Here is a 27930-nt window from a genome sequence, read left to right as displayed (position 1 = left end):
TTGATCCTTTGATCTTAAAAAACCCTCAAACAGGGGTGAGACACAATCACTTTTAGTCCGTTATTCGCAGCATTTATGTTCGCAGCATTCAAACGTTCGCCAGAGAAATCTTTTTAAAAATTTCAATACTTTTGAGAGTGACAGTTTACAGATTCAAACATGTCTCAGAGAAAAAACAATAAAGAAATCCTTGAAGAGAACGAACACCTGAAAATAAACCAGAGAGACATGCAGTGCCAACTCCAAGACATGAAGGAGAAAAACAGAGCGCTGCAGGCAAAGCTTGATGAAAGACCGCACACAAAGGAAGAGTTTCTTCAAGAAAAAAGGCTACAGGAGATAAAACAGAAGGAAATGGATTTCAAGCTTCAGGACATGGAGAAACACAACAAAGGCTTGCAAATCAAGCTTAATGAAGCTCTGAAAAAAATTAAAGAACTCCTCCACGAAAAAGAACAACAGGACATGAAGCAGTGCAAACTCCAAGGCATGGAGGAAAAATACAAAGCACTTCAGGTAAAGCTTGATAAAACACTGAACAAAAATAAGGAGTTGCTTCAAGAACAAAAGCAACAAGAAATTAAACAGAAACAAACCGACTGCAAGCTTGAAGACGTGGAGGAAAAATACACAGCGCTGAAAATAAAGCTTGATAAAGCACTGCAAAGAAATAAAGATTTTCTTCAAGAGAGAGAACAGCAAGACATGAAACAGAAACATCTGGATTGCAAGCTTCAGAACATCGAGAAACACAACAAAGGCTTGCAAGTAATGCTTGATGAAGCTCTGCAAAGAAATAAAGATTTCCTTCAAGAGAGAGAACAGCAAGACATGAAACAGAAACATCTGGATTGCAAGCTTCAGAACATCGAGAAACACAACAAAGGCTTGCAAGTAATGCTTGATGAAGCTCTGCAAAAGAATAAAGAAATCCTTGAAGAGAAAGAAAAACTGGACATTAACCAGAGAGACATGCAGTGCCAACTCCAAGGTGTGCAGGAACAATACGGAGCGCTGCAGGCAAAGCTTGATGAAACACTGCACAAATATCAAGAGCTGCTTCAAGACCAAGAACAACAGGAAATAAAGCAGAAAGAAGGCAAACAAGCCAAATTAGAAGAAGTGGAGAAAACATGCAAGAGACTTGAGCAGGAGAATACAGAAACAATCGATCAGTTGAGAACCCTCATCCTAGAGAAAAAAGTGCTCGTGGAAAAGCTCATGGAAAAGAAGAAGAAACGCTTCCGCTTCTTCTGGAGGAGGGACACTCCTGCTTTTTCTACTTTTTCTATTTTTTCTACTGCTGATGTCACCTCGTCTCCCTCCACCTCTGTTCCATCTTAACTTTCACCTCTCCTCTCCCTTTCTCTCCCTTTCCCTCCTGACACCTCTCCCTCCCCTGTCTCCCTTTAACTCCTATCACCTGTCCCATCTCCTTCTCCCTCTCTCTCTTTTCACCCTCACCCCCCAACCAGTCCCGACAGTTGACTGCCCCCTCTAGAGCCTGGTTCTGTCATAGGTTTCTTCCTTTAAAGGGAGTTTTTCCTATCCACTGTCGCACCTAGTGCTTGCTCAGAGGGGATTGTTGGGGTTTTCTCTCCTCTATCTCTTTCCTCCTTTCTATCCCTTTCCTTTACCTTCTTCTTTACAACCTCCCCCCCCCCCCCCTTTCAATTTCTTCAATAATTTAATAATAAACACAATTGGCAAAATTTTAAAAAGTCAGATCAATGTCTTCATTCAAGAATTAATTGTCTTTGTTACGGGGTCAAGTGTATTTTGTGTTTTCCTCGGGCTGGTGATCCTTGCAGTCGTTGAGCACAGGAGTCCAGATTTTTAGTGTTTTAATCACATTTAGTGTTACAGTTTAGATCACAACAATAGGATATCCACAATTTAGGATTCAGACATTTGTTTTTTTCAATACCGTAATCATTCTATGATTGAGTCGTTTACAGAACCAGCAGTTACCAGCAATAACTTCAGTTCATCGACATTTGCAAGCATTTCTTTATACACAGCATTTCTGTCAGGTTGAGGTCTGGACTTCCATGCAGTAGATTTGCTGCTGTGTTTGGGCTCATTATTCTGTTGCATGGCCTAATTTAGGAGAAGCTTTAGCTGTCGGACAGACGGCCTCACATTTGACTCTAGAAAACTTTGGCATACAGAGGAGTTCGTCGACTGCAAGGTGCTTATTGCTTCTGTCTGCAGAACAAGCTCAAATCACCACTATTGAACCATCATATGTTAAGAAATAAATATATATTCTTAATGCTTATTTGCTGATTAGATTGTTTTATGAGAGGCCCAGACTTGACTAGGTCACAGGCTGACAGGAAACTGCATGTTTCTGCAGAATATGAGGACCAGACAGAGTGAAACTAAGACGTTCAGACGAAGGGTGACAGGTTGCCCTGGAAACAGACTTCAGAAAGGGGAAGTTATTGCAAGCTGCACAGGAAGTTTTAGTGCGTTTCTGTGCTAAGTCTCCATTTTCCGGAAAATGTAAAATTAAAGATCATTTTTTGAGTTAGACCACTTTGAGCCGTGTCTTTTTTGGCCGTTAAAGAATACAAAGAACTTGATTTAATACATACTTGACAGTGGATTTGAGGTGTTTGTGCTGTGTTTGATTTTTGCTAAAGTTACTGCTGTGCATTATGGCCAAACCTCCACTTTGGTCTCATCTTTTAAAAATATGTTGCTCCAGAAGCCTTCAAGGGCAAATTTGCAAACCTCAACTGAGTTGTTGTGTTCTTCTTAGAGACAATAAGCTTTCTCCTGGCAGCCCTTCGAAACCAACCATACATGTTTTGTCTTTTTCTAATTAAACTGTCATGAATGTTTACATTTAACATGCTGTTTAAGGCCTGCAGAGGCTAAGATGCAGCTCTTGGGTATTGTGCAGTTTCTGTGAGCACTGAACAGTCTTTGGGGTGGATCTGAATGCTCCAGACTAGCAAACTTGCTCACGGTCAGTTAATCAAGTGCATAGAGCTCTGTGATGAATTTTCACATTTACTCTGTGAATCTTCATTCTACTAGCTAGTCATACCTCTTCTAGAAGCTTTCTTTGCTCAGACGTCTGCAGCACTGAGTCTATGTCTTCTCCACTGTTATTCCAAACATGGTGCTGATGCAGGGGTCATTAACACAGTAAGATTTAAGTGCACAAAATGTTCACATCATAATAGTAATAATAATTAGAGGAGAGTATTATGTAGTCCAAGAAGTGTGTGGAGAAGAGAGTTCAGTGTGGAGGAGGGAACCATGGTGTTCAGGAGCCAGACTGCTTTGGGGGAAAATGCTATTGCACAATCTTGCTGACCTGCTCCTGAAGACGCAGAGTCGTCTTCTGGATGGAAGGGTGGTAAACAGTTGGTGGGAAGGGTGGTGCATGTCAGCCATGATGCTAGTGGCTTTCCCAGTGAGGTGTAAATAACCTGTAGACTGGGTAGAGAGCTGCCAATAACACGCTGTGCAGTCCACACTATCCTCTGCAGGGCTCTGCGGTTGGACGCGTGGCAGTTTCCATACCAGACTGTGATGCAGTGGGTTAGGATGCTCTGCATGGTACCTCTGTAGAAGGTGTTAAAGATGGGTTTGGATGTGCACCTTCTTCAGTTGCTGCTGAGCTCTTTTTGTCACTGATTTGGTGTTGCTGGTCCAGGACAGGTCCAGGGGCGGATCTAGAGAAATGTTCCTAGGGTTGCATGGAAATCAAATGGGGTGGCAAAATCAAAGCCTTGTTTTAAACACATATGCAGGTGTTACATATGGTTAATGCATAAGTATATGTTTCATCTAAATATGGTCTATAACTTAATTATTTTCTATAGCCCACATAATTAAACATTTCTGTTACATAAAATGTGTGAATTTGTATTTTATGTGCTATATAGCCTTTATAATAAATAAATATGTAACCAATGAGTATAAAATCCAGAAAGCTACACAAGTCAAACTTAAGCTTCACACTGTTTTTTGTTAGAAAAACAATCAAATTGTTACTGACTACTACTACAGTCAGAAATATGCACTGTCACAAACAATAATTTAAACCTAATTTTTCATGATTTGTTGGGTTAATATTTTGAGGTCCAAAATATAATTGGCCATTTTTGGCTACTTTTGATTGTTTTTGTTTAGTTTTTTTTTTCACCTCAAAAAAAAAAAACTACAGCAAGAAATAAAGACAATATAGAAATTTTTAAAAAAAAAAAGAAAAAAAAAGAGGTAAAGCAGACATTCCCACTTCAAACGGGGTGTGAAACTGCATATATATTTTATTCCAGAAAATGAACTTGAAATGCTAATCTGGCTATGAAACGATAAAAATGAGACCAGCCAAACTTTGTGCCCAGCTACATTATGTGTTGAGGGTTGCTCAGAGCTTGGTCTACCAAGCTCTGAGCAATTTCTTGGCATCATTCTTTTTCAGCACAACCTCACATGTCCGAATTTACAGTTATTTATTCATTGACAAACTGTATTAACACAACTGGTCTGAAATCACACAAACACATAAAATCCTAGTAGTAGTTATATTTTCTTTTCACTGTAAAAAGTACTAACAAGTTTAGTAAATTATTTTCATAACTTGAAATGCAAATATAAATTGTAAATCTTTAAAAAAAAATTGTGCAAAACCTTTGTAAATAATAAAGTTCTAAACAACTATTCATCTAAAAATGCAGCCAGTGCATCTCGTGTTTTTTTTTTCTTGTAGAGCCATTTAAAAATACTAAGACTTTGCTTGCAAAATTTTGAACACAGTAACAAATCTGGTCGATTCTAAGCTAACCAGTTAAAAATAAAGAAAAAACAACTATATGTGCTGTTGAAGATTTATCTGGGAACATAATATATGACATGACCCTGAAAGAATAAACAACAACATCTTTAGGGATTTCTATGAAACTTTATACTCACCACAAATAAACCCACTTAAAAATGATATTGATCTGTTTTTGGACAACATAACTCTTCCAAAATTACTAGACAGTCAAGAATGGCACTGGATTTGCCGCTGACACCAGGTGAACTCCAGGAAGCCCTGATAAGAATGCCCAATAATAAGGCTCCAGGTCCAGACGGCTTTCCAGCAGAAGTGAGTGAGCTTTGACAGAGTGAACTGGAAAGTTTTACTTGCAACCAAATTTGGTTTTAGAAACTCTTTCATAAACTGGTTAAAAATATTATATAATTCCCCAACAGCTTGTGTCAGAACAAATGACCAAACATCCTCCAGCTTTTGTCTCTTGACGGGCACCAGGCAGGGATGCCCACTCTTCCCTTCACTGTTTGTAATTTTTATTGAACCACTAGCAGCAGCAATTACAGTAATTAGGGGCATAAAGTGCAAGAATGTAGAAGATAAGATCAGTCTTTATGCAGACGATGTGTTGCTTTTTCTCCAAAACTCACAAACCAATCTCTCTGGGGTGATTACATTGATAAACTTCAATAAACTGGTCAAAATCTACAGTCTTTCCAGATAATTGCTCTCTGCGTAATTCCAATGTCTCTTCTGTTTTTTCTTTTCTCAACAGGTGATCCAGGTGATTGTTTTTAAGTGCCCTTTCTCACTGTCCCTCTTCCCCTCTGTTTTCTTTCTCTCCCTCTCTTTCTTTCTATGTTTCTTTCTTTCTCCCTTTAATGTCCCCCAGTCATGTCTGTCCCATCTGTAACAGCTGAAAATAAAATAAAATAAATACATAATAATAATAAAGGTCAATCAAATGAACCAATATGGCAAGGCCATAATGATCCACTTGGTAAAGTAAATCCGTTGGGCAACTTTCTTGGCCTTTAGAAAATAATTCTGATGGAGCCAAATGAAAAAAAGGAGCTGTATGTGAGGCATTCAGGGAACACTGGCCATTTATGTGGAGAGCAATCTGTCTCAAAAGTCTTACAAATGATACTCAATTGTATATAGCATTTGTATTCTATTTATTCTACTGTATATAGTATTTTATTTTATTCTATTCTATTGTGTACAGTTGCGTACAATATCTTATTCTTATCTTATTCCAGTGTTTTTCTAAATTTCCAATGTGTGGGACTAATAAAGGTTATCTTATCTTATCTTATCATATCATAAACTAACATTTTAGAAAAGTGTTCAGTGATTGATAAGTAACTTTTGAGGAAGCGCTCACAAGTGTGCGCTTCGATCCACAGACAAAAACAAAACAATGTTTTGTTTGACAAATTCTATGAAACATTCACGCTCCAGTTTGTTTGCTATTCAGAGATTTCATGGCTTCATGGTGCAGATGAATGACTTTTTGCACCAACCAGGCCGAGTTTATCTGCAAAGCAACACAAGTTATTGTGAGGTTCATCAATCAACCAGTAAAAGATCTAACCTTACTGAGTGGGACCAAGTAGCTATCTATACTTTTCCTATGAAAAAACCTTCTAAAGCTGTCTATAGTTTTACTTCCAAACTTCATCAGCAAACAGTTTGAATGCCTGTAATTATCAGGCTGTACTCAAGCCCATTAATTAATCTGAAAACTGCTGTGACTCCAAACCCAAGTACCCTCCTGGGGAATTATGGCTAATGTCACACTTGGATCTGCTGATAGAGAAGTGAGTCAGTGTAACCTTTATTAAATCAGGCAAAACAACACATACTTATTTCCTGTGGCAAACTGCAGAAAGCAAAACATCTTAAATAAATGGGGGTAAGGGTAAGCTGAAGCCATCTGATGTTTATGTTAATGAATATTACACACGGTCACATTTTGACTTTTTTTTTTATTGTTTACTAAAATACTTTTAAATCTCTAGTTTTAGTTTAAGCACCATCTAGTCCAGCAGGTGGCGGCAGTGTTGCCAACTTAGCGACTTTGTCGCTATATTTAGCGAGTTTTCAGACCCCCTTAGCGACTTTTTTTTCTAAAAAGCGACTAGCGACAAATCTGGTGACTTTTTCTGGTATTATTGGAGACTTATTTATGACGACTTTTTGACGTGAAAACGCATATCGCTCTTACTCTCAACAAGCAGCGGTGCTGCCGTGGGCGCCTCACCCGTGCCAAAGCGCTCACGGGTGGAGGATAGTCCTCCCCCAGCTGCTATCAGGGCAGGAGACGTTCACACCTGTGCGTCCAAACTGCAAATGAATCGCGCATGAGCGAAGCCTCTGCTCCAGCACTGACTGTAATGCAGTCAGTTCTTCCTTTACTGTTACGCTGTTTTGTGGATCACAAGGTTTAAAACTACTTATAAACACACACTCTCACACACAAATTAACTCCACCAGAGTGCCAATTTCGGGTCACTTTTGCTGGTCCACGCCCGGATAAAGGAGCAGGGTTGGAATTGTGACATTAAAAAACAATAATTGCTAAAAGAAATTTAATTTGTAGTTCTAAATAAATTCTAACTGCATTTAGGACGTTTTTTACTCACTTTATGTCTCTTCCACGATGTTATTTCTCTCTCCAACAACGTAGGTTACAATTACATTAGCATGACAAATTATGCAAATTAGGCGATGACGTAATTTGGCGACTTCTAGCGACTTTTAGGACAGCCAATAGCGATTTTCCTTACTAAGGAGTTGGCAACACTGGGTGGCGGTAATGCACCTTAATTCCCAAAAGAAGAAGAAGCCGCAGAGTTCCCGCTTCATTGCGTTTGTGTTTTAGTTTATTTTTCTTCCTCATCTAAAGTGAAGCACTAAGGTAACTTTGATCTGAGTTCAGTCAATCTTGAATTCAGCTCTGAGTGAAGTTTTCTGTTGCTCTCCTCGGTCTCTGTTGTCAGTTATTTGTGAACCTGTTGAAAGAAAAAGCCTCTACATCAAGTCAACCTGCTATAAACTAATTTACAAGAAGATATCAACAAATACTAATGAAACACAGAGAAGACAACAGTGTTATTATTAGAAGAAAGCTTTTAAATTAGCTAAGTGTAATCAGAGTTTCTGTTGTTTTATTAGTCTGTTACTAAGCGCTAGTTAGCATCTCTGTGTCACTGTGTGGCACCTGCACAGTTTTTTAATGCAGCCCAAGCTAGCTAGCTAGCTAGCGCCACCCTTCATCCATATAAGGTCACTTCCAGCTCCAAAAAATCCCAACATGTTGGCGGTAAAAGTGCTATAATGAAATCCATTTATGAGAAAGGTCAAAATAAATGTATTCCAGGCTAAAACACAGCTGCCTCTATCAGTGCAAAGTTGTGTCGGCCCACAGGGCATTTGATTGTAAAAACCCGAGAGGCCTGTTGTTAGAATCATTGCAAAGATGATTTGATATATTCTGATTAGTATTCAGTAAATGAGCCTGATTAATTGTTAGCAAAATAATAATGATAGGCCAGAGATACCAGAGATGCATTTTTAAAACAAATACAGCCTCGAACCCTAAGAGGGGATCTGTGTTCTTATCACATTTAAATGTACTGCAGATTTTTTTAAAGCTCCAAACAAAACTGAAATGGAGGAACAAAGATATATAGAATAGAATAAAATAGTCTTTTATTGTCTTTGTACATATTCAACTAAATTGTGGGTGCTCCACACCAACTGTGCATGGAAAACAATATAAATAGTAAGACAGTAAGAATAAATAACATATAAGAGGAGTTTAAAAAGAGGAGGAAGGCACACATTAGAGAACAGAATGCTTGAAAGTAGTGCAATGGACTTGATACAAGTAGAGAATTGGAGTGTGACTGAGTGATGAGAGTTACTCGGATCATGGCCACTCAGGATAATCTTCCACGGCACAGCTGATCAGTTCTCACGGCACACGTATATATGCCGCAGCACAGTGGTTGGGAAACACTGTACTCGTTTATGCAGCTCCATCGATTGTTCTGTTTTCGTTCTTTGCCAGGGCCTTTTTTAAAAGAGGAATTGCTCTCCTGGTACTGGTGTGCCATACTGCTGAATTTGGTATCGGTGCTCAAACCTTTTGTGTCTGTTTTAAACATGTTGCCCACCCAGGGAGGCTAAAATTGTTGTTTGTGCTCTCAGATGAACATATGAGACACTTTGACTCTTCAGTGCAGTGTGGAGCCTAACAAAGTTCTGTTTTGTGTCCCAGCTGATCAGCAGGAGGAGAAGAGTCTGACGCAGCAGCAGGGGAAATTTCAGCTACTTGGACTCAGCTCAGCCACTGCAGAGAAAACAATGAGTTTGACAAAGAAGGTGACAGATACTAGTGTTAAGAAATACTCCATTAAAAGCTGAAGTACTGATATATGTTCAGTGTTGGGGAGTAACGGAATACATGTACCGCCGTTACGTATTTAAAATACAAAATATGAGTAACTGTATTCCGTTACAGTTACCGTTTAAAAAGGTGGTATTTAGAATACAGTTACTTTGTTCAAATAAATGGATTACACGGTGGTACTTCCCTGTTTCATATTGTGGTGGGTCAGGACTGTTTGGGTTTTGTTTGACAGCTACGTTCTGTTGTTCCAGGCGGCAGCGTTACGGTTGCCATGGTTACAGGGTGACGCTCTCTCTCTGCGTGTTTCCTGGGTGAGAGAGGCCTTTTTGTTGTTGTTGTGCTAAGCTAATAGGCAGAATGCTACCGGTATAGCTCTAAAGAATGTAGCATCATAGGCAGCGTAGTCCGTGCTGCAGGGAGAATGGACTGCCATACCCGTTATGTGTCTGTGAGCGAGGGAGGGAGAAAAAGGAAAAGTACGAGGAAAAGGAAAAAACGGGAGCTGGAAGCATGTAAATATAATAATTACCACTGCAGCCAAGAAGAGTGCCTGAGAGCCCAGTTGTAAGTAAGCTATTAAGACTCGACTGTACACCGTGTTCGTGTTTTCCTCTGAAACAATAAGTCCCGTTGGAGCAGCCTTTCAACTCCTCTCTCTGTCTCTCGCTAGCAAAGTTTACCCAGACAACAAAGTAAAGCTAGTTTTCGGCTACGAGCCCGACACAGAACCCGCTGTATTAGCCAGAGGTGCCTTTACTACGGACCTTCAGTAACAGTAATAAATCACAGCAATAGTACATTCACGTAGTTGTAAACAGCATGATAATATATTAAGTAATCCAAAGTATTCAGAATACGTTACTCTCATTGAGTAACGTAACGGAATACGTTACAGAATACATTTTGGGGCATGTATTCTGTATTCTGTAATGGAATACATTTTAAAAGTAACCTTCCCAACACTGTATATGTTTTATGCTAAACTAATGGAACCTTGTGCTATATTAATGTAATGGTAAAGTAATGTATATAATGCCTACATGACTTTGCCTCTAAAGAGGAAAATGGGCAGGGAAGATGTTAAAGTGGGATTCAGCAGGATTCAACCCTAAAATCAGCTGTAGTGGCTCAGTGTGGGGAAAAGAGTCACAGCTCACAATCATTTCTATTGAAAGCTCCAGTAGATTTTTTAATGTACAGGCTGATCAGCTGACCTGCTGCTCTCTGTGAATTCAACCAGATGTTAGCAGATGTTTCATGAGTTGTCCTGGCTGATTTCCATTCTCTACACTGACAGTACACTGTCTTTATATTAGACACTATACTGTTGGTATGTGGGTGGAGCTCAGTGAATGAATGTCAGCATCATGAGCTTAAGTTTAAGTGCATCTCTGCTACACTTGATGTAACCTAACTCTGACATGAGCACCACAGTTTCTGTGCACCAGTCACACACTGTTCTTTACTTTAAATCCATCACAGTACAATAAACTTGCCTGCTTGTCCTGTACTAACCTGCAGAGGATTTTACTGCAGTCTTTGAATCAAAAATGTAATTTTTTTTAGGTAGGGATTAAAAGTAAAAAAAAACCTCAGGTTACAGTCAGACTCTGACATCATCCTTCACTGAACCAAGCTAGTAATTGTCACATTTGATTTATTATCATTGAAGAAATTAGACAATTATAGAAATAGAAAATAGGAAACAGCAACAGGGAATATAAAAAAAAGTACAGACCTGGTAAACATTTATTACTATTCTGAGTGTGTTAGCATTAATATTTGTGCACAAGCAGGAGGGATGGGCATGATTTTAGAGTGTTTGAACAGTCATTAATTATCTTTAACACCAGGTTGGATGTAATGTGTTACTACTACCAGTAGGTGGGGAAAAGAGACCTTTAAGGTGTTTGGTGCCACACTCCACCTTCAGGTTTAAAACTAGTGTTAATGGAGGGAGTTTGAAGCTTCAGTTTGTTCAATGAATGCATTTCACTCACTGCCTCTGTTTGTATCTCTTTCACTGCAGGACCAACATGGACCGAGAAGTCAGCGCTCTCAGGAGGCCGACAAACCTCTGTGACGAGTGTGGGAATGATTTTACCTGGAAGTCTAAACTAAAACAACATCAGCTCATCCACACTGGAGAGAGACCGTTCAGCTGTGACTTGTGTGGAAAGTTGTTTTCCTGGAAGAAAGCCCTAAAAAGACACCAAATCGTCCACAGTGGAGTTAAAGCTTACAGCTGTGATCAGTGTGGCAGAGCTTTTACTCACAGTAGCCACTTACAGAGACATCTAGTTACCCACTCTGGAATTAAGGCATACAGCTGTGACATCTGTGGAAAAACTTTCAGCCAGCTAGGGTACCGAAATATACACCTATGCATTCACTCCGGAGAAGATGTGTACTGGTGTGATCAGTGTGGCAAATACTTTACAACAGACGCACAGTTACAACGCCACATGTTTACCCACACTGAGGAGACACCTTATCAATGTGACCTGTGTGAGAAGACTTTTAAAGCACCTCCTGAGACAACACCAACAGATCCACACCAGAAAGAGACTCTACAAGTGCAGTTACTGTGAGGTATGTATTTTTATTTTCCTCTTGTAAGTTCAGTCTGACTGTTTGGAACAAGTCTGCTCATTAAATTATGTTAGCATGTTAACACTTCTACTGCACCGAAGAGTAGCTCTGAGCCATTATTCAGATTTTCATTTCAGTTATGATTTTTGTGACAAATTAAAGTTTTGCAAATGACTAATGCAAAACTGAAAAATAGGGGGCACCCGGATTTGAACCGGGGACCTCTTGATCTGCACTCAAATGCTCTACCACTGAGCTATACCCCTTCACGTTGAGCATGGAGGACGCATATGTATTTATCATGATCATAACCATTCCCCCATACGAAGTTGGCATAGAGTTCATGTTTATATCTTCAATTACGTGATAACGTATTGATTTCGTATACTTTACATACTGTACAGCACACCATTGTCTGTTTAACTGGAAAGACGTGATTCTGTACATAACGCTATCAGCGGATGTGTCGTCATCAAAACGAGACGCTACCGGATACAGCAGTGTATCGAAAGCAAAGGGGAACAAACAAAGTGAGAATGGTATGATAGCGTTTTTAATCTCTATACCATATTTTTAAATATCTTAAACCTTGTTGTTGCGTACTCTCTCTGCTTTAATAATCTATGTGATCATTTGAAGTCTCGGTGGTGAAGTTGTTTGTCTTTAACCGTGCCCAAACTGAGTAGCTGTGAATTTGATTAGTCACTCGAGCTAATGCCAGCTAGCGCTTAGGTTAGCCACAAGGTCCCTTAGATAAATACAACTTCCAGTATTTGTTGCTATTAGCTACATTAGATAGCCATTAGCTAAGTGTTATCAAATGTAAATGGTTTATGTATGTCTTTGATGTGGACTACAGAATTCCAGAGGACTTCGCTCTCAGCTTAAGGACAGTGTACCTGTGGCTGGGTTCTCTCCACAGGGAGCTTACGGAGTGCAGGACTCCCTCCGTAGTGGGTAAGAAACTGTTAAAAATAAAACTCAGTTGCATGCTAACCTCAAAAAACACATTTTGTATTAGCCTCCAAATAAAGAACAATGTGCTTTTTGTAATACAGTTTTTTCTCTTCTACTTTTATTAAACAGATTTACCAGTGTTAAGAATGAACTTCTTCCAAGCCACCCGCTGGAGCTGTCAGAAAAAAATATGAGTCATTAAACCAATTAATGCTGTCTTCATGAAATGCTTAAATGGTATTTGTGTTTTGTGCTTGGTTTTACTACAAAAAATTACTTTTTTGTCAAATGCAGCTCAGTTTAATCACAATAGACACAAAGTGCAAGTAGTAAAAATACGTTTCTGTAGGTATCTCACTGTTTTCTGTGTTTCTCCATGAGCAGTTCCAGTTGAACCAGGATAAGATGAATTTCTCAACACTCAGAAACATCCAGGGTCTTCACGCTCCTCTAAAACTGCAAATGGAGTACAGGGCGGCCCGACAGGTAGCTGCAGTCCTTTTTCAGGTGTTCTCGTGTTTTGTTTTTCTTTTTTCTTTCTCAGTCCTGACACCAACGGTTTCTTCCCTCCAGATCCAGCGTCTCCCATTCCTACAGAGCTCAAATTTGGCTCTCGATACGCTGCGAAACAGCGATGAGTCCATTGGATTTGAAGACATCCTCAACGGTGGGAACCTTGTCCTTCCCTTTTACACCTTCAGTGATATGTGTGTTGACGTGAAACCATAGCTTATACTGTGCTTTTGTCTTTTTCCTTTGTAGATCCAGCCCACAGTGAAGTGATGGGTGAGCCACACATGATGGTGGAGTACAAATTGGGATTGTTGTGAACAGAGTTGTGCACACAGATCCATATTATTATTATGTTTGAATACATTTGTTTATCAACTCCATAACCAAAGTTAGTAGTTGGTGGAGAGTTTTAGTTGTGGAGTACTTTTGAGCAGGAAATGTGTGTGTGTGTGTAGTGATCTTGAAAAAAGTCACTCACACAGGCTGCTTTTGTATGATTTCATTTGGTTATTTCTAATAAACTTCATGACTCTCCTCATTGTCCTGGTTCATTTGATCAGTTATTGACATTTTTAGATGAGCTTGCGCTGATAAAATTACCTGGTGATGTGTTCAGAGAGAAGGTGTAACAAAGCCTCACTCTACCCACTCTGAGTATGTTCACCTGTATAGCTAACATTGATTCGCCAATGCAACAGGTTAATAAAGAGCAACACTTGTATTTTAATCCATGTTATTCTTCACTTCACTCATTCTTCATTTGCCTAACTTGAAGTGTCCTTAAAAACTCATTGATATCTAAATCGTTTGTTTTTTCATCCCACAATTAAATTCTTCAAATATGTTATTTAAGTCTAATTGCATGTTTATATGACTGTACTCTCCAATTAGAGCTTAAGGAGCTGTTGGCAAGGCTCTCCACTCTCTTTTAAAATTTGCACTGTGAAGCCCGAAGTTGTTAACATTAATAGCAGGGTGGAAATCACTGAGGTTGAATTTATAATGGCTGCTGCTTGGTGGCATGGGCCGGTCAAACATCTGCAGCGAGTTGAAAAAACGCAGAGTATAGGTTTGTGATTGATGCTTTTCTGGGTGATGTATGACGTTCATGTGAAAATGTGCTAAAGAGAAATCCTACAAATGAACCCTAAAAAGGCACATCTGTGAAGTGAAAACCATTTCATATATCATGATGCTCATTGAGAGAAGGCTTAGGGTTTGTGGCACTGTGAAATAAGCAAAGCATGGCTACTTCCAGGACTCTAAAATATAAAACATATTTAGTTATTTATCATTCTTTTTGATGGTACATGATTCCATATTTCTTGCTTCATTTATTTGACGTCTTCAGTTTGTATCTACAATATAGAAAAACCCTGACAATGTGTGTCCAAACTTTTGACTGGTAGCTTTCAAGAAAATCTTTCATACATGCCGCTTCATTTGCTCTGATATGTAACTTTCGGAAAAAGACTTGGTGCATTTTTTTGTGTGGCTCGTTGGTCTAGGGGTATGATTCTCGCTTAGGGTGCGAGAGGTCCCGGGTTCAAATCCCGGACGAGCCCATATGTTGTCTACAGGACCGAAATGTTGTTAAGCCTCTATTTGATCCAGCAATCAGTGAGATGTTCTCTACAGCTGCAAATCACACATGTTCCCATAGCAACTCATTTAGGGGCAGCTAAGAGATCTGATATGAATGACCTCATTGGCCTTGGCCAAGTAGAAAACATCCACAAATATTTCCAAAAATCTAGTGTTGTGTTCGTTTTTTATTTTCAAATATTGAATAACAAGACAAAACTGCAAAGCTGAATTAATTATTTTCACACTCTTAATTAACTGAAGCCTTTCACTGAACTACCAAACAAACAACTTGGTACTCTCTTTCTGGCCAGTGTCATTGAAGTTTTTAAAAAAACTATAAACATGTGATGAGCGTCTTTTGAAGTGGATTTTAATATTACGCTGCAGCCGAGAGAGCACTCTGGTCAAACGTCAAAATGGTCTCTTAAGTTTACACGTTAGTTTTGACTGCTAATGAAAATATTTTTCTTTACAAATAACTCTCGCACTGAACTAACAGCCAATCCCTCAACAAGTTTGTGCTCTCTGCTCATATTGCCTTCATATTAAATCATTTTGTGCTTTTTAAAGAACTTATTTTAACATTGCACTCAACAACAAACAAATCCTCCACAACAACAAAAGTAACTTCAATGGCGAAACTGCATTATATTTCTTCAGGTCAATATACGGGCCCCAAGTAGGAGTGAGGTAAGCCGTGAGTTTGAGACCCTTGCTAAAATGAAATGGTGGAGAGTCCCAGGTATTTATACACCAGTGGGATGTGTCCCTTAAAGGGATCCGGACACTCATCTTTCAAAGCTCCTTAGACTAACAGGCCCTGGATGACTGAGAACAGACAAAACTACTATCTTTTAGGCACTGCTGGGAGTTGAACCCAGGATCTCCTGTTTTCTAGTTTAATACTTACTAGACAGGAACTTTAACCAACTAAGCCACAGTGCCACATACACACAGGTGAGTGACTGATGAACACTGAGAAAACCTCAAACCGTTAAATAGATTTGAGCCTAAACAGAAACACATGAAAGGCAGTCTTGTTTCTTATATTAATCACCAGAGGTTGTCGCATAAAAAGAGACGACGTGTTTAAAACTCAGGGGTTAAAAGTGGGACGGTGTTTTTGTTTTTGCTAGCTAAAGGTTCAGCTGCTGTTTTTCACAGGGACAGAGAAGACAGGGAGCTAACATCACATGGAAATGGAGAAAGATAAGAAAGACGGGACAGGAGAGGTGAAAGTGGTTCACAATAATATCACACAGATGTACATAAAGCATACATCATCATACAGCACAAATCCATTTAGAAGCTAGTCTAAATAAATGAGTCTTTAGCTGCTTTTTAAAAAACCTAAAGATGGAGTCAAAGTATTCCACAACCTGGGGGCCACCGCTCTAAAAGATCTGACTCCTTTGATCCTAAAACGTGTTTGTGGGACCACCAACAGCCTTTGATTAGATGATCTCAGGCTGTGAGAGGGAGGGTGGGGTTCTAACAGATCACAGATGTAGGCAGGAGCGTCACGACTCAGAGCTTTAAAAGTCAGCACTAAGAGTGAATTCTAAAATGTACTGGAAGCCAGTGTAATGAGAAGAAAACCTATGTAATGTGCTCTCTTTTTCATGCCTTTGTTAAGAGCCTTGCAGCAGCAGCATTTTGGACTGACTGGAGACAGTTAAGATTCTTTTGGCTCAAACAAGGAAAACGGCTGTTACAATAATCGAAGCAAGCTGAAATAAAAGCTTGAATAATCATTTCCAATTCAGATTTAGACAACAACAGTCTGGTGAGGAGTAGTTTGGGAGACTGTGGGTGTTCATAAAGTACCTCCAATCTCCTATTCCTAGACTTCTTCCCTGATGTTGATGAGAAAAGGTCATTGATAAATATGAAAAATTAAAAATATCATTACAAAGGTTGGCATATGAAAGAAAGAACCTCTAGGGTCAGATCTACTCATGTCTGCAGCAGCTAAAAGCCTTCTTTTGACATTAAAAAGCTGTTGGGTTTGCTAAAGAGGCTCAGCGTCAGCTTGTGACTGAAAGTTGTGAACAGGAGTATTTTTGCAGCTGGCCTTTGATTCAAAATCTTAAACACTAAATGGGATTTGAGCCTAAGAAACTCAAACTGAGGATCATCCACAAAGACCAACAAGTCAAAGAAAACAGGCACGTTCTCATTTTTACAATCTCACATGCCAGTGCAACAGGGACTAATATCAGGTTTAAATGTCAACATAGTATACTCACCTAAATCTGTCTCTCAGCCCAGGAAGTCTGAACAGCCCCTGCTATGTAGTTACCAGCACAACAACCTGGATGTGATCCTGATCCCAAAGCTCTACTAAGGGAATAGTTTAAGCTTTTAGCCAATTCATTTCTGTGTTCGGGATTCCCAAAGTAATTCAGAAGGATCAAGGCTCTAATTTTACTTCTAGATTATTTGCACAGGCTCTCCAACAACTTCATTTTAAACATAAATCATTGGTGTGTCATCGTCAAAGTAAGGATTCATTAGAACGCTCCCATCAGCATTTAAATCATTGCTGCTTGTTGCACCGAACTGAAGGCTGATTGGGATGAAAGTTTGCCTTGGCGCTTACTGGCAGCCAGAGTAAGTAAGTTAATCCAATTTTTTTATATAGCGCTTTTTAAGACAGGAAGCTATTAAAAAGTGCTTCTCAAGGGAATATAAAAGCGTATCAAACAAAACAACATATTACACACGAACATTACCCAAATGCCTGTCTAAACAGATGTGCTTCAAGCTGTTTTTTAAATGAAGCCACAGAATCGATGGTGTGTAGTGGGGGAGGTAAACTGTTCCAGTGTTGGAGCTAGGGTTTGAAAAGCGCAATCCCCCTTTGTTTTCAAACGGGTCCGTGGAATAGTCAGAAGACCACTATCACTGGCTCTGAGGATCCGGTTTAGAGAGTTTGAAGGTTGAAAAAGCTCCGCGATATAGGTGGTGGCCTCACCTTGTAAAAATATGAACATAAAAGTGAGGATTTTAAACTGATATCTGTACCCAACCAGACGCCAGTGTAAGGATTTTAACATGGGAGTGATATGGGACTTCCAGCCTAATTGCAAGCGACAACGTAATTCAAACAGAATTCAAACAGTTTAACAGAAACACATGAAAGGCAGTCTTGTTTCTTATATTAATCACCAGACGTTGTCGCATAAAAAGAGACGACGTGATTAAAACTTAGGGGTTAAAAAAAAAAAAAAAAGCTACTTTTTGTTTTGCTAAGTCTCCACGACACTCTAAACTGGCTGCTCATCTACAGTCAGCCTCCTCCATTGCCCCTTGATGCCCACTCACACTAGTCAGCTTCTTGCAGTTACCACACAGTGGGTGGGGTAACTGCAGAGTTACTCTAGTTTTGCTTTTTCATTTTTTCCATTTTTTCATTTGTTTTTAATTTTGTCTAGTTTCACTTACTTTCTATTGTGAGTTTATGTATTTTAGTTTAGTTTTTATTGTTTGAAATTGTTTTGCTTTTCATTACAATTCTCAGTTCAATTCTATTTTATTTATATAAATAAAATTACAAATCACAGCAACAGTTGCCTAGGGGTGCTTTAGACTGTAAGCTAAAGACCCTACAATAACACATACCCCACAGTGGCCATGAAGAACTCCCTTTTAAAAAGAAGAAACCTCCAGCAGAACCAGGCTCAGGTAAGGGGCTGTTGTGCCAGAGAGCAAGAGAATAATAATAACTAATAATAAGATGCAGAGTGGCGTATAAACACATAGTCAGAAAAGTGACATGAGAAGAATCTTATTGCAGCACAACTAAGGGAGGATTCAGGGTCCCCTGGTCCAGTTCTAACTTTATGCTTTATTCAAAATGAAAGTTTATGTTAAAGGAATTCCCTGACTTACACTGTCTTTGTGTCTTTGTTTAGAAGCAGAACGACACAGATGGATCCACTTCCCAACCCTGTCATCGCTGTGGTGGTGGGAAAGATATTTCTGTTCTAAAACTTTTGTGCATACAAAATAATACGACAGGACTTGAAGGAAAGTAACACATTTACTCTCATTTGGGGCGACTGAGGATGGATCAGATGAGTTTCACACCTACCTTGTGTCCTCATACCTGGTGGTAATGGACAGCATGTTGACTTATCAGCACTGGGGTCTTTTGTTTGATGGTTCGACAGTGCCTCCTTCTGGCCATGAAGAAGCACCACACCCCTCTACTCTTTCCATTACAGGGAATGTGTAGAAAGCACAAACCTTTAATAATCACAGCTGAGATCATAAAGTGTAGTTATCCTTCCTTCCTTTCCTTCTTCCTTCCTCTTAAGCACTTAAGGGTTGCTGGAGAGGGGGTTGAAGAGTATCCCAACTGTCACGAGGTAAAACTCAGGGTACACACTTGACAGTTCACCACTCATGATCACATTCCCAATAGATTATTGTAGTTCCCAAAAGAATCAACAATTAACCTAAAAAAGCAAGTTGTTGGACAGTGAGAGGGAGCCGGAGCACCCTCAGAGAACCCAACATGCAAACAACAGATTCACATGCACGACCTTCTTGCTGTGAGGCAACAGAACTAACCACTGCATCGCCATGCTGACCTTAGAGTGCAGTCCTGTGGTGGAAAATGTTACAGTGGGTGCTTTAGATTATATTACATACAAACAAAAAGTACTGGTTTATTATATCAGTGGGTAAAAGAGTCAAGATTGGATCTAAAGGATGTAAATGGACACGCACAGTGCATTTCTGCTCAGTCTGAACACTCAACGCAGCCTCATTCGCCCAACTGAAACTCAGCGTTCAGTATCCCCTTTTTTTCACCAAAAGACTTTCTCTGTATCTCTGCTCTGTTTGTTTTTGACTTGAAACACTAAATAAATGTTTTACTACACATCTGTCTCGATTGTTTAATCAGCTGCTGTAAACTGTCCAAATTTAAAATGCTACATTTAGTAGATTTAGAGATATTTATTTCACTATTTTTAGGTAATGATACTTTATAAACCTGTTCGGCTGTTTAACAAAGACAGTATCATCATGTTTAAAGCACTTTTAAATCTGACAGCAGGACTCAGTTCTCCTGCACATGTGTGATCTTGGAGTGAACTGAAGGTTCAGATGCATCTCTCAGGTCCTGTGTGGGGACTTTGCTGGACTTTTGTCTGTTTCTTAAAGATGTGACTTTCAGATGCTATTCAGCTGGTGTAGATAGTGGAGGGGGTGGGGGGGGGGATAGGTCTGAAACATCTTCTTTTGTCCTCCACTCTTCCAGTTTTATGTTTGTTTAATCAAGTGTAATAATACACATTGATTAAATGTCCCAAAGTAAAGAAATCTCTCTGTGAACATTTAGTTTGCTGCCATCTTGTGGCAGCAGCTGGCTACTGTTATTTTCACATGTGCATTGTGTTTTAAACAAACCCATTAATTAAATTGGTGATTTGAAGTAATATATGAAATATTAGTGTTGGGTGAGTCCCAGGTTTCAGTTTATTTGACAATAGCTACATTTAATAAGAAGATGTGAGATCCAAATATATGCTTCTGTCGACACGTGTTCATTTTGATGAGGTTTACTGAACAAATTTGAATCATCACAACAACCAAAATGTTAGCAACACATTATAAAGTTTATTATTATAACTATGGTAACCATGTTTATGTTTGATTTAGCTGTTTTAGCCTTACCTGCTAACTCAAACACGTTCTGTAGGTGTCACATTTAGAGGACTGTAAGTTCACACACATTCAGACTTTTGCAAACCGGAGTTGGAGATTGCAGAGAGAAGGAGAAGTGTCTTGTAAAAACTTTACAAGTTATACAGATTATTTTCTCAAACAGCAACCAGTGCAAACATGTTTTTCTGGACTCTAAGAAGGAGAAAGGGACAGCCTGATATGTCATGTTTTTTGATATATTTTTTAAAAGTTGCTGTTTTTGTGCAGCACAGTTCTTATTTAATCAAATGCTCTTTGATTTATTTGAATCCTATAATAAAGGAGGTTACTGTGGGTGTTGGAGAGGAGAAGGCCCCTCTAAAAAAGTAAGATCTTTGCTGTGAGATGAAAATTATGTTGATGTTGTACATTTATAAATACACACATCAACATGCATGCACAGTTTTCTGGTTTGAAAGTAAATATTTGTCTGAATATTTGAGCTGAATCAGTTTTTACTGTGTAAGTTGTAGATTTCTTCCCTCTGTGGAGTCAACAGCTTCATGCAGTCGGTTCAGATGACTTTCTTGAGGCACTGAGTGCAGTTTGAGTGCATTACAGCAGACTGATCTTCTCTGTTATCGTTGTGTTTCCAGTGTGAGTGCACGAAAGGATCACATGGATCAACATGTGGTCCCTGGGACTCCAGCCACCTCTGCTGCACCAGTCTCACCTCCAGCTGAGACTCAGAGGAACGAAGCAAAGAAAGCTTCCTGGTGGCGCAGATAAGGTGAGTTTAACACTGCAGAAATAAATAAATAGAAGTTTTATTATTATTATTGTTATTATTACTGGTATTTTTTACATGATTATTATTATAAATTTGTTGTTATTGGCATCATTAGTAGTAGTACTAGTTATATTATATTATTATTTAAAATATTATTGTTATTATAATTGTTGCTGTTAAGTAAAGTAAGTGTATTGCATTTGTGCAGTGGTTACAGTGGTGACACTTATTAGACTCTGTAGGCTGTGCACCAGTTTTTCAGGGTCCTTTTAGGTGCAGTTGTTGCAACAACTGTCAATGTGACACCATCAAAGAACAAGTTTATTAAACCAGAAGAAGAAAGAGAACTCTAATATGATGGCTGCACACCGGCTGGACCATTATAATCACATCACATCACTTCAAGGACTCCAAGAATGTTCATACAGGGAGGATAAATAAAGTTTTTGATTATTTATTATAAAAAAGAGATGATATATATATATATATAATGCAGCAGGGACTCCACCAGCTAACATGTCAGTTCATTTGACACATTGATTTATTTATCATTTCTTTCTCTCTCAGCTTTTCAATTCCACATTTTTGCCATTTCTTCCACACTTAACTCTTTTCTACAAGGTGAGCCCACAGTGAATGTAGGAGAGGGCAGGTGGCATTAAGAGATTTAAATTGGCAATCTAGGGGCCAGTTAGTTCTTCCTTTGGTGAAAGCTGGGCTCTTCAGTTCAGCATGGTACAGCTCCAAAGATTCTGCAACATCAAACCCTCTGTTTGCTAATGTTACATCACCTGGGCTGAGGCAGTCCAGGTAATTTCAACAGTTTCTTTTTTGTTTTTAAACTTTAAATATAAACAAAACAAGAAAAGTAACATTTGTCACTCTCTATCTTCACGATGGAAGATTCATGTTCATCTCAAAAGTGTTAGCAACAGTTCTAGAAAAGGAGACAGGTTTGTTCCAGTTTGCAGAAATGTTATTATAAATGTTCAAACTACTGCACTGTAAAATCTAATTAGTTCCCAGAACTCAAAAAACTATGCAAACTCGTTACCTCCAAAAAATTGAGTAAAGTTTACTTAAGATGACTGTTAGGAGAACTTATTCATTGCAAGTATGCAGTACTAAGAATAACTTGATGTTCCTGAAGGTGCTTTATGAATTGTTGACCCACTGACAAACATTTTGAGTTCTACTAAATTAAAAAACAATTTGTGGAAACCTGATTATTATTTAAAAAGAATGATTAACAACACTTCTTGTAATGGTGTTAAAATCAGCCCAATGTTTATTTTCAAATGCAAAAAGTAAACTACACTGCCGCCATGGCAACTATGACACGTTTAGAATCTTATGACCACTTTGTCCTTTGATCCTTTGATCTTAAAAAACCCTCAAACAGGGGTGAGACACAACCACTTTTAGTCCGTTATTCGCAGCATTTATGTTCGCAGCATTCAAACGTTCGCCAGAGAAATCTTGTTAAAAATTTCAATACTTTTGAGAGTGACAGTTTACAGATTCAAACATGTCTCAGAGAAAAAACAATAAAGAAATCCTTGAAGAGAACGAACACCTGAAAGTAAACCAGAGAGACATGCAGTGCCAACTCCAAGACATGCAGGAGAAAAACAGAGCACTGCAGGCAAAGCTTGATGAAAGACCGCACACAAAGGAAGAGTTTCTTCAAGAAAAAAGGCTACAGGAGATAAAACAGAAGGAAATGAATTTCAAGCTTCAGGACATGGAGAAACACAACAAAGGCTTGCAAATCAAGCTTAATGAAGCTCTGAAAAAAATTAAAGAACTCCTCCAAGAAAAAGAACAACAGGACATGAAGCAGTGCAAACTCCAAGGCATGGAGGAAAAATACAAAGCGCTTCAGGTAAAGCTTGATAAAACACTGAACAAAAATAAGGAGTTGCTTCAAGAACAAAAGCAACAAGAAATTAAACAGAAACAAACGGACTGCAAGCTTGAAGACGTGCAGGAAAAATACACAGCGCTGAAAATAAAGCTTGATAAAGCACTGCAAAGAAATAAAGATTTCCTTCAAGAGAGAGAACAGCAAGACATGAAACAGAAACATCTGGATTGCAAGCTTCAGAACATCGAGAAACACAACGAAGGCTTGCAAGTAATGCTTGATGAAGCTCTGCAAAAGAATAAAGAAATCCTTGAAGAGAAAGAAAAACTGGACATTAACCAGAGAGACATGCAGTGCCAACTCCAAGGTGTGCAGGAACAATACGGAGCGCTGCAGGTAAAGCTTGATGAAACACTGCACAAATATCAAGAGCTGCTTCAAGACCAAGAACAACAGGAAATAAAGCAGAAAGAAGGCAAACAAGCCAAATTAGAAGAAGTGGAGAAAACATGCAAGAGACTTGAGCAGGAGAATACAGAAACAATCGATCAGTTGAGAACCCTCATCCTAGAGAAAAAAGTGCTCGTGGAAAAGCTGATGGAAAAGAAGAAGAAACGCTTCCGCTTCTTCTGGAGGAGGGACACTCCTGCTTTTTCTACTTTTTCTACTTTTTCTACTGCTGATGTCACCTCGTCTCCCTCCACCTCTGTTCCATCTTAACTTTCACCTCTCCTCTCCCTTTCTCTCCCTTTCCCTCCTGACACCTCTCCCTCCCCTGTCTCCCTTTAACTCCTATCACCTGTCCCATCTCCCTCCCCCCTCTCTCTCTTTTCACCCTCACCCCCCAACCAGTCCCGACAGTTGACTGCCCCCTCTAGAGCCTGGTTCTGTCATAGGTTTCTTCCTTTAAAGGGAGTTTTTCCTATCCACTGTCGCACCTAGTGCTTGCTCAGAGGGGATTGTTGGGGTTTTCTCTCCTCTATCTCTTTCCTCCCTTCTATCCCTTTCCTTTACCTTCTTCTTTACAACCTCTCCCCCCCCCCCCCCCCCCTTTCTATTTCCTCAATAATTTAATAATAAACACAATTGGCAAAATTTTAAAAAGTCAGATCAATGTCTTCATTCAAGAATTAATTGTCTTTGTTACGGGGTCATGTGTATTTTGTGTTTTCCTCGGGCTGGTGATCCTTGCAGTCGTTGAGCACAGGAGTCCAGATTTTTAGTGTTTTAATCACATTTAGTGTTACATTTTAGATCACAACAATAGGATATCCACAATTTAGGATTCAGACATTTGTTTTTTTCAATATCGTAATCATTCTATGATTGAGTCGTTTACAGAACCAGCAGTTAGCAGCAATAACTTCAGTTCATCGACATTTGCAAGCATTTCTTTATACACAGCATTTCTGTCAGGTTGAGGTCTGGACTTCCATGCAGTAGATTTGCTGCTGTGTTTGGGCTCATTATCCTGTTGCATGGCCTAATTTAGGAGAAGCTTTAGCTGTCGGACAGACGGCCTCACATTTGACTCTAGAAAACTTTGGCATACAGAGGAGTTCGTCGACTGCAAGGTGCTTATTGCTTGTGTCTGCAGAACAAGCTCAAATCACCACAATTGAACCAGCATATGTTAAGAAATAAATATATATTCTTAATGCTCATTTGCTGATTAGATTGTTTTATGAGAGGCCCAGACTTGACTAGGTCACAGGCTGACAGGAAACGGCATGTTTCTGCAGAATATGAGGACCAGACAGAGTGAAACTAAGTTCAGACAAAGGGTGACAGGTTGCCCTGGCAAAAGACTTCAGAAAGGGGAAGTTATTGCAAGCTGCACAGGAAGTTTTAGTGCACAGGCATATTAATAAATCAGACACAAAAAAAAGAGGAACTAAGTAAACTGAGTGTGTGTGACGTGCAGCGGAACTATATAACCATGCTGGCTTCTAATGTTTTCAGACTTAAGCTGGCGTTTCTGTGCTAAGTCTCCATTTTCCGGAAAATGTAAAATTAAAGATCCTTTTTTGAGTTAGACCACTTTGAGCCGTGTCTTTTTTGGCCGTTAAAGAATACAAAGAACTTGATTTAATACATACTTGACAGTGGATTTGAGGTGTTTGTGCTGTGTTTGATTTTTGCTAAAGTTACTGCTGTGCATTATGGCCAAACCTCCACTTTGGTCTCATCTTTTAAAAATATGTTGCTCCAGAAGCCTTCAAGGGCAAATTTGCAAACCTCAACTGAGTTGTTGTGTTCTTCTTAGAGACAATAAGCTTTCTCCTGGCGGCCCTTCGAAACCAACCATGCGTGTTTTGTCTTTTTCTAATTAAACTGTCATGAATGTTTACATTTAACATGCTGTTTAAGGCCTGCAGAGGCTCAGATGCAGCTCTTGGGTATTGTGCAGTTTCTGTGAGCACTGAACAGTCTTTGGGGTGGATCTGAATGCTCCAGACTAACAAACTTGCTCACGGTCAGTTAATCAAGTGCATAGAGCTCTGTGATGAATTTTCACATTTACTCTGTGAATCTTCATTCTTCTAGCTAGTCTTTACTCTTCTAGAAGCTTTCTTTGCTCACATGTCTGCAGCACTGAGTCTATGTCTTCTCCACTGCTATTCCAAACATGGTGCTGATGCAGGGGTCATTAACACAGTAAGATTTAAGGGCACAAAATGTTCACATCATAATAGTAATAATAATTAGAGGAGAGTATTATGTAGTCCAAGAAGTGTGTGGAGAAGAGAGTTCAGTGTGGAGGAGGGAACCATGGTGTTCAGGAGCCAGACTGCTTTGGGGAAAAATGCTATTGCACAATCTTGCTGACCTGCTCCTGAAGACGCAGAGTCATCTTCTGGATGGAAGGGTGGTAAACAGTTGGTGGGAAGGGTGATGCGGGTCAGCCATGATGCTAGTGGCTTTCCCAGTGAGGTATAAATAACCTGTAGACTGGGTAGAGAGCTGCCAATAACACGCTGTGCAGCCCACACTATCCTCTGCAGGGCTCTGCAGTTGGACGCGTGGCAGTTTCCATACCAGACTGTGATGCAGTGGGTTAGGATGCTCTGCATGGTACCTCTGTAGAAGGTGTTAAAGATGGGTTTGGATGTGCACCTTCTTCAGTTGCTGCTGAGCTCTTTTTGTCACTGATTTGGTGTTGCTGGTCCAGGACAGGTCCAGGGGCGGATCTAGAGAAATGTTCCTAGGGTGGCATGGAAATCAAATGGGGTGGCAAAATCAAAGCCTTGTTTTAAACACATATGCAGGTGTTACATTTGGTTAATGCATAAGTATATGTTTCATATAAATATGGTCTATAACTTAATTATTTTCTATAGCCCACATAATTAAACATTTCAGTTACATAAAATGTGTGAATTTGTATTTTATGTGCTATATAGCCTTTATAATAAATAAATATGTAACCAATGAGTATAAAATCCAGAAAGCTACACAATTCTAACTTAAGCTTCACACTGTTTTTTGTTAGAAAAACAATCAAATTGTTACTGACTACTACTACAGTCTGAAATATGCACTGTCACAAACAATAATTTAAACCAAATTTTTCATGATTTGTTGGGTTAATATTTTGAGGTCCAAAATATAATTGGCCATTTTTGGCTACTTTTGATTGTTTTTGTTTAGTTTTTTTTTCACCTCGTCTTTCTTGGCATCATTCTTTTTCAGCACAACCTCACATGTCCAAATTTACAGTTATTTATTCATTGACAAACTATATTAACACAACTGGTCTGAAATCACACAAACACATAAAATCCTAGTAGTAGTTATATTTTCTTTTCACTGTAAAAAGTACTAACAAGTTTAGTAAATTATTTTCATAACTTGAAATGCAAATATAAATTGTAAATTTTTAAAAAATTATTCAAAACTTTTCTAAATAATAAAGTTCTAAACAACTGTTCATCTAAAAATGCAGCCAGTACATCTCGTGTTTGTTTTTATTTCTTGTACAGCCATTTAAAAATACTAAGACTTTGCTTGCGTAATTTTGAACACAGTAACACATCTGGTCGATTTTAAGCTAACCAGTTAAAAATAAAGAAAAAACAACTATATGTGCTGTTGAAGATTTATCTGGGAACATAATATATGACATGACCCTGAAAGAATAAACAACATCTTTAGGGATTTCTATGAAACTTTATACTCACCACAAATAACAACAGGTGATCCAGGTGATTGTTTTTAAGTGCCCTTTCTCACTGTCCCTCTTCCCCTCCGTTTTCTTTTTCTCCCTCTCTTTCTTTCTATGTTTCTTTCTTTCTCCTTTTAATGTCCCTCAGTCATGTCTGTCAAATCTGTAACAGCTGAAAATAAAATAAAATAAATACATAATAATAATAAAGGTCAATCAAATGAACCAATATGGCAAGGCCATAATGATCCACTTGGTAAAGTAAATCCGTTGGGCAACTTTCTTGGCCTTTAGAAAATAATTCTGATGGAGCCAAATGAAAAAAAGGAGCTGTATGTGAGGCATTCAGGGAACACTGGCCATTTATGTGGAGAGAAATCTGTCTCAAAAGTCTTACAAATGATACTCAATTGTATATAGCATTTGTATTCTATTTATTCTACTGTATATAGTATTTTATTTTATTCTATTCTATTGTGTACAGTTGCGTACAATATCTTATTCTTATCTTATTGCAGTGTTTTTCTAAATTTCCAATGTGTGGGACTAATAAAGGTTATCTTATCTTATCTTATCATATCATAAACTAACATTTTAGAAA

General features: G+C 38.8%; 2 protein-coding genes, 1 long non-coding RNA gene and 3 other non-coding genes across 6 annotated transcripts; 4 read left to right on the top strand and 2 right to left on the bottom strand.

Moving 5' to 3' along the window:
- Nucleotides 1-34: 34 nt before the first annotated feature.
- On the top strand, nucleotides 35-24151 carry LOC148101296 (uncharacterized). Its single transcript, XM_087846027.1, has 3 exons — nucleotides 35-760; nucleotides 887-991; nucleotides 22914-24151. The coding sequence occupies exons 1-3, from the start codon at nucleotides 160-162 to the stop codon at nucleotides 23882-23884; spliced, it is 1677 nt and encodes a 558-aa protein (XP_087702153.1). The 5' UTR covers nucleotides 35-159; the 3' UTR covers nucleotides 23885-24151.
- On the top strand, nucleotides 7643-11811 carry LOC148101301 (uncharacterized). Its single transcript, XR_015719619.1, has 3 exons — nucleotides 7643-7703; nucleotides 9069-9172; nucleotides 11230-11811. It is a non-coding gene; the product is annotated as an uncharacterized LOC148101301 (long non-coding RNA).
- Nucleotides 11987-12058, bottom strand: trnac-gca (transfer RNA cysteine (anticodon GCA)). Its single transcript has one exon. It is a non-coding gene; the product is annotated as a tRNA-Cys (tRNA).
- On the top strand, nucleotides 12254-13800 carry LOC148101299 (proteasome maturation protein-like). Its single transcript, XM_087845706.1, has 6 exons — nucleotides 12254-12331; nucleotides 12652-12749; nucleotides 12879-12943; nucleotides 13099-13235; nucleotides 13323-13416; nucleotides 13512-13800. The coding sequence occupies exons 1-6, from the start codon at nucleotides 12254-12256 to the stop codon at nucleotides 13577-13579; spliced, it is 540 nt and encodes a 179-aa protein (XP_087701832.1). The 3' UTR covers nucleotides 13580-13800.
- Nucleotides 14756-14827, top strand: trnap-agg (transfer RNA proline (anticodon AGG)). Its single transcript has one exon. It is a non-coding gene; the product is annotated as a tRNA-Pro (tRNA).
- On the bottom strand, nucleotides 15706-15794 carry trnat-agu (transfer RNA threonine (anticodon AGU)). The gene is given in 2 exon segments: nucleotides 15706-15741; nucleotides 15757-15794. It is a non-coding gene; the product is annotated as a tRNA-Thr (tRNA).
- Nucleotides 24152-27930: the final 3779 nt, after the last annotated feature.

This window comes from Neolamprologus brichardi, chromosome 9 (assembly GCF_056152115.1).
Source record: "Neolamprologus brichardi isolate AB-2024 chromosome 9, ASM5615211v1, whole genome shotgun sequence".
Taxonomy (NCBI): Eukaryota; Metazoa; Chordata; class Actinopteri; order Cichliformes; family Cichlidae; genus Neolamprologus; species Neolamprologus brichardi.
The sequence above is the reverse complement of the archived record's forward strand: the minus strand, read 5'-3'. Positions and strand labels throughout refer to the sequence as shown.

What these genes read in the sequence shown, in the direction of transcription:
- LOC148101296 (XM_087846027.1), top strand. Translation starts at nt 160, where the DNA reads ATGTCTCAGAGAAAAAACAATAAAGAAATCCTTGAAGAGAACGAACAC. An exon ending in CATCGAGAAACACAACAAAG is followed by an intron (nt 761 to 886) that starts GCTTGCAAGTAA and finishes AACACAACAAAG; the next exon opens with GCTTGCAAGTAATGCTTGAT. An exon ending in CATGCAGTGCCAACTCCAAG is followed by an intron (nt 992 to 22,913) that starts GTGTGCAGGAAC and finishes GCCAACTCCAAG; the next exon opens with ACATGCAGGAGAAAAACAGA.
- LOC148101299 (XM_087845706.1), top strand. Translation starts at nt 12,254, where the DNA reads ATGTGTCGTCATCAAAACGAGACGCTACCGGATACAGCAGTGTATCGA. An exon ending in CAGGACTCCCTCCGTAGTGG is followed by an intron (nt 12,750 to 12,878) that starts GTAAGAAACTGT and finishes TTTATTAAACAG; the next exon opens with ATTTACCAGTGTTAAGAATG. An exon ending in ATTTGAAGACATCCTCAACG is followed by an intron (nt 13,417 to 13,511) that starts GTGGGAACCTTG and finishes TTTCCTTTGTAG; the next exon opens with ATCCAGCCCACAGTGAAGTG.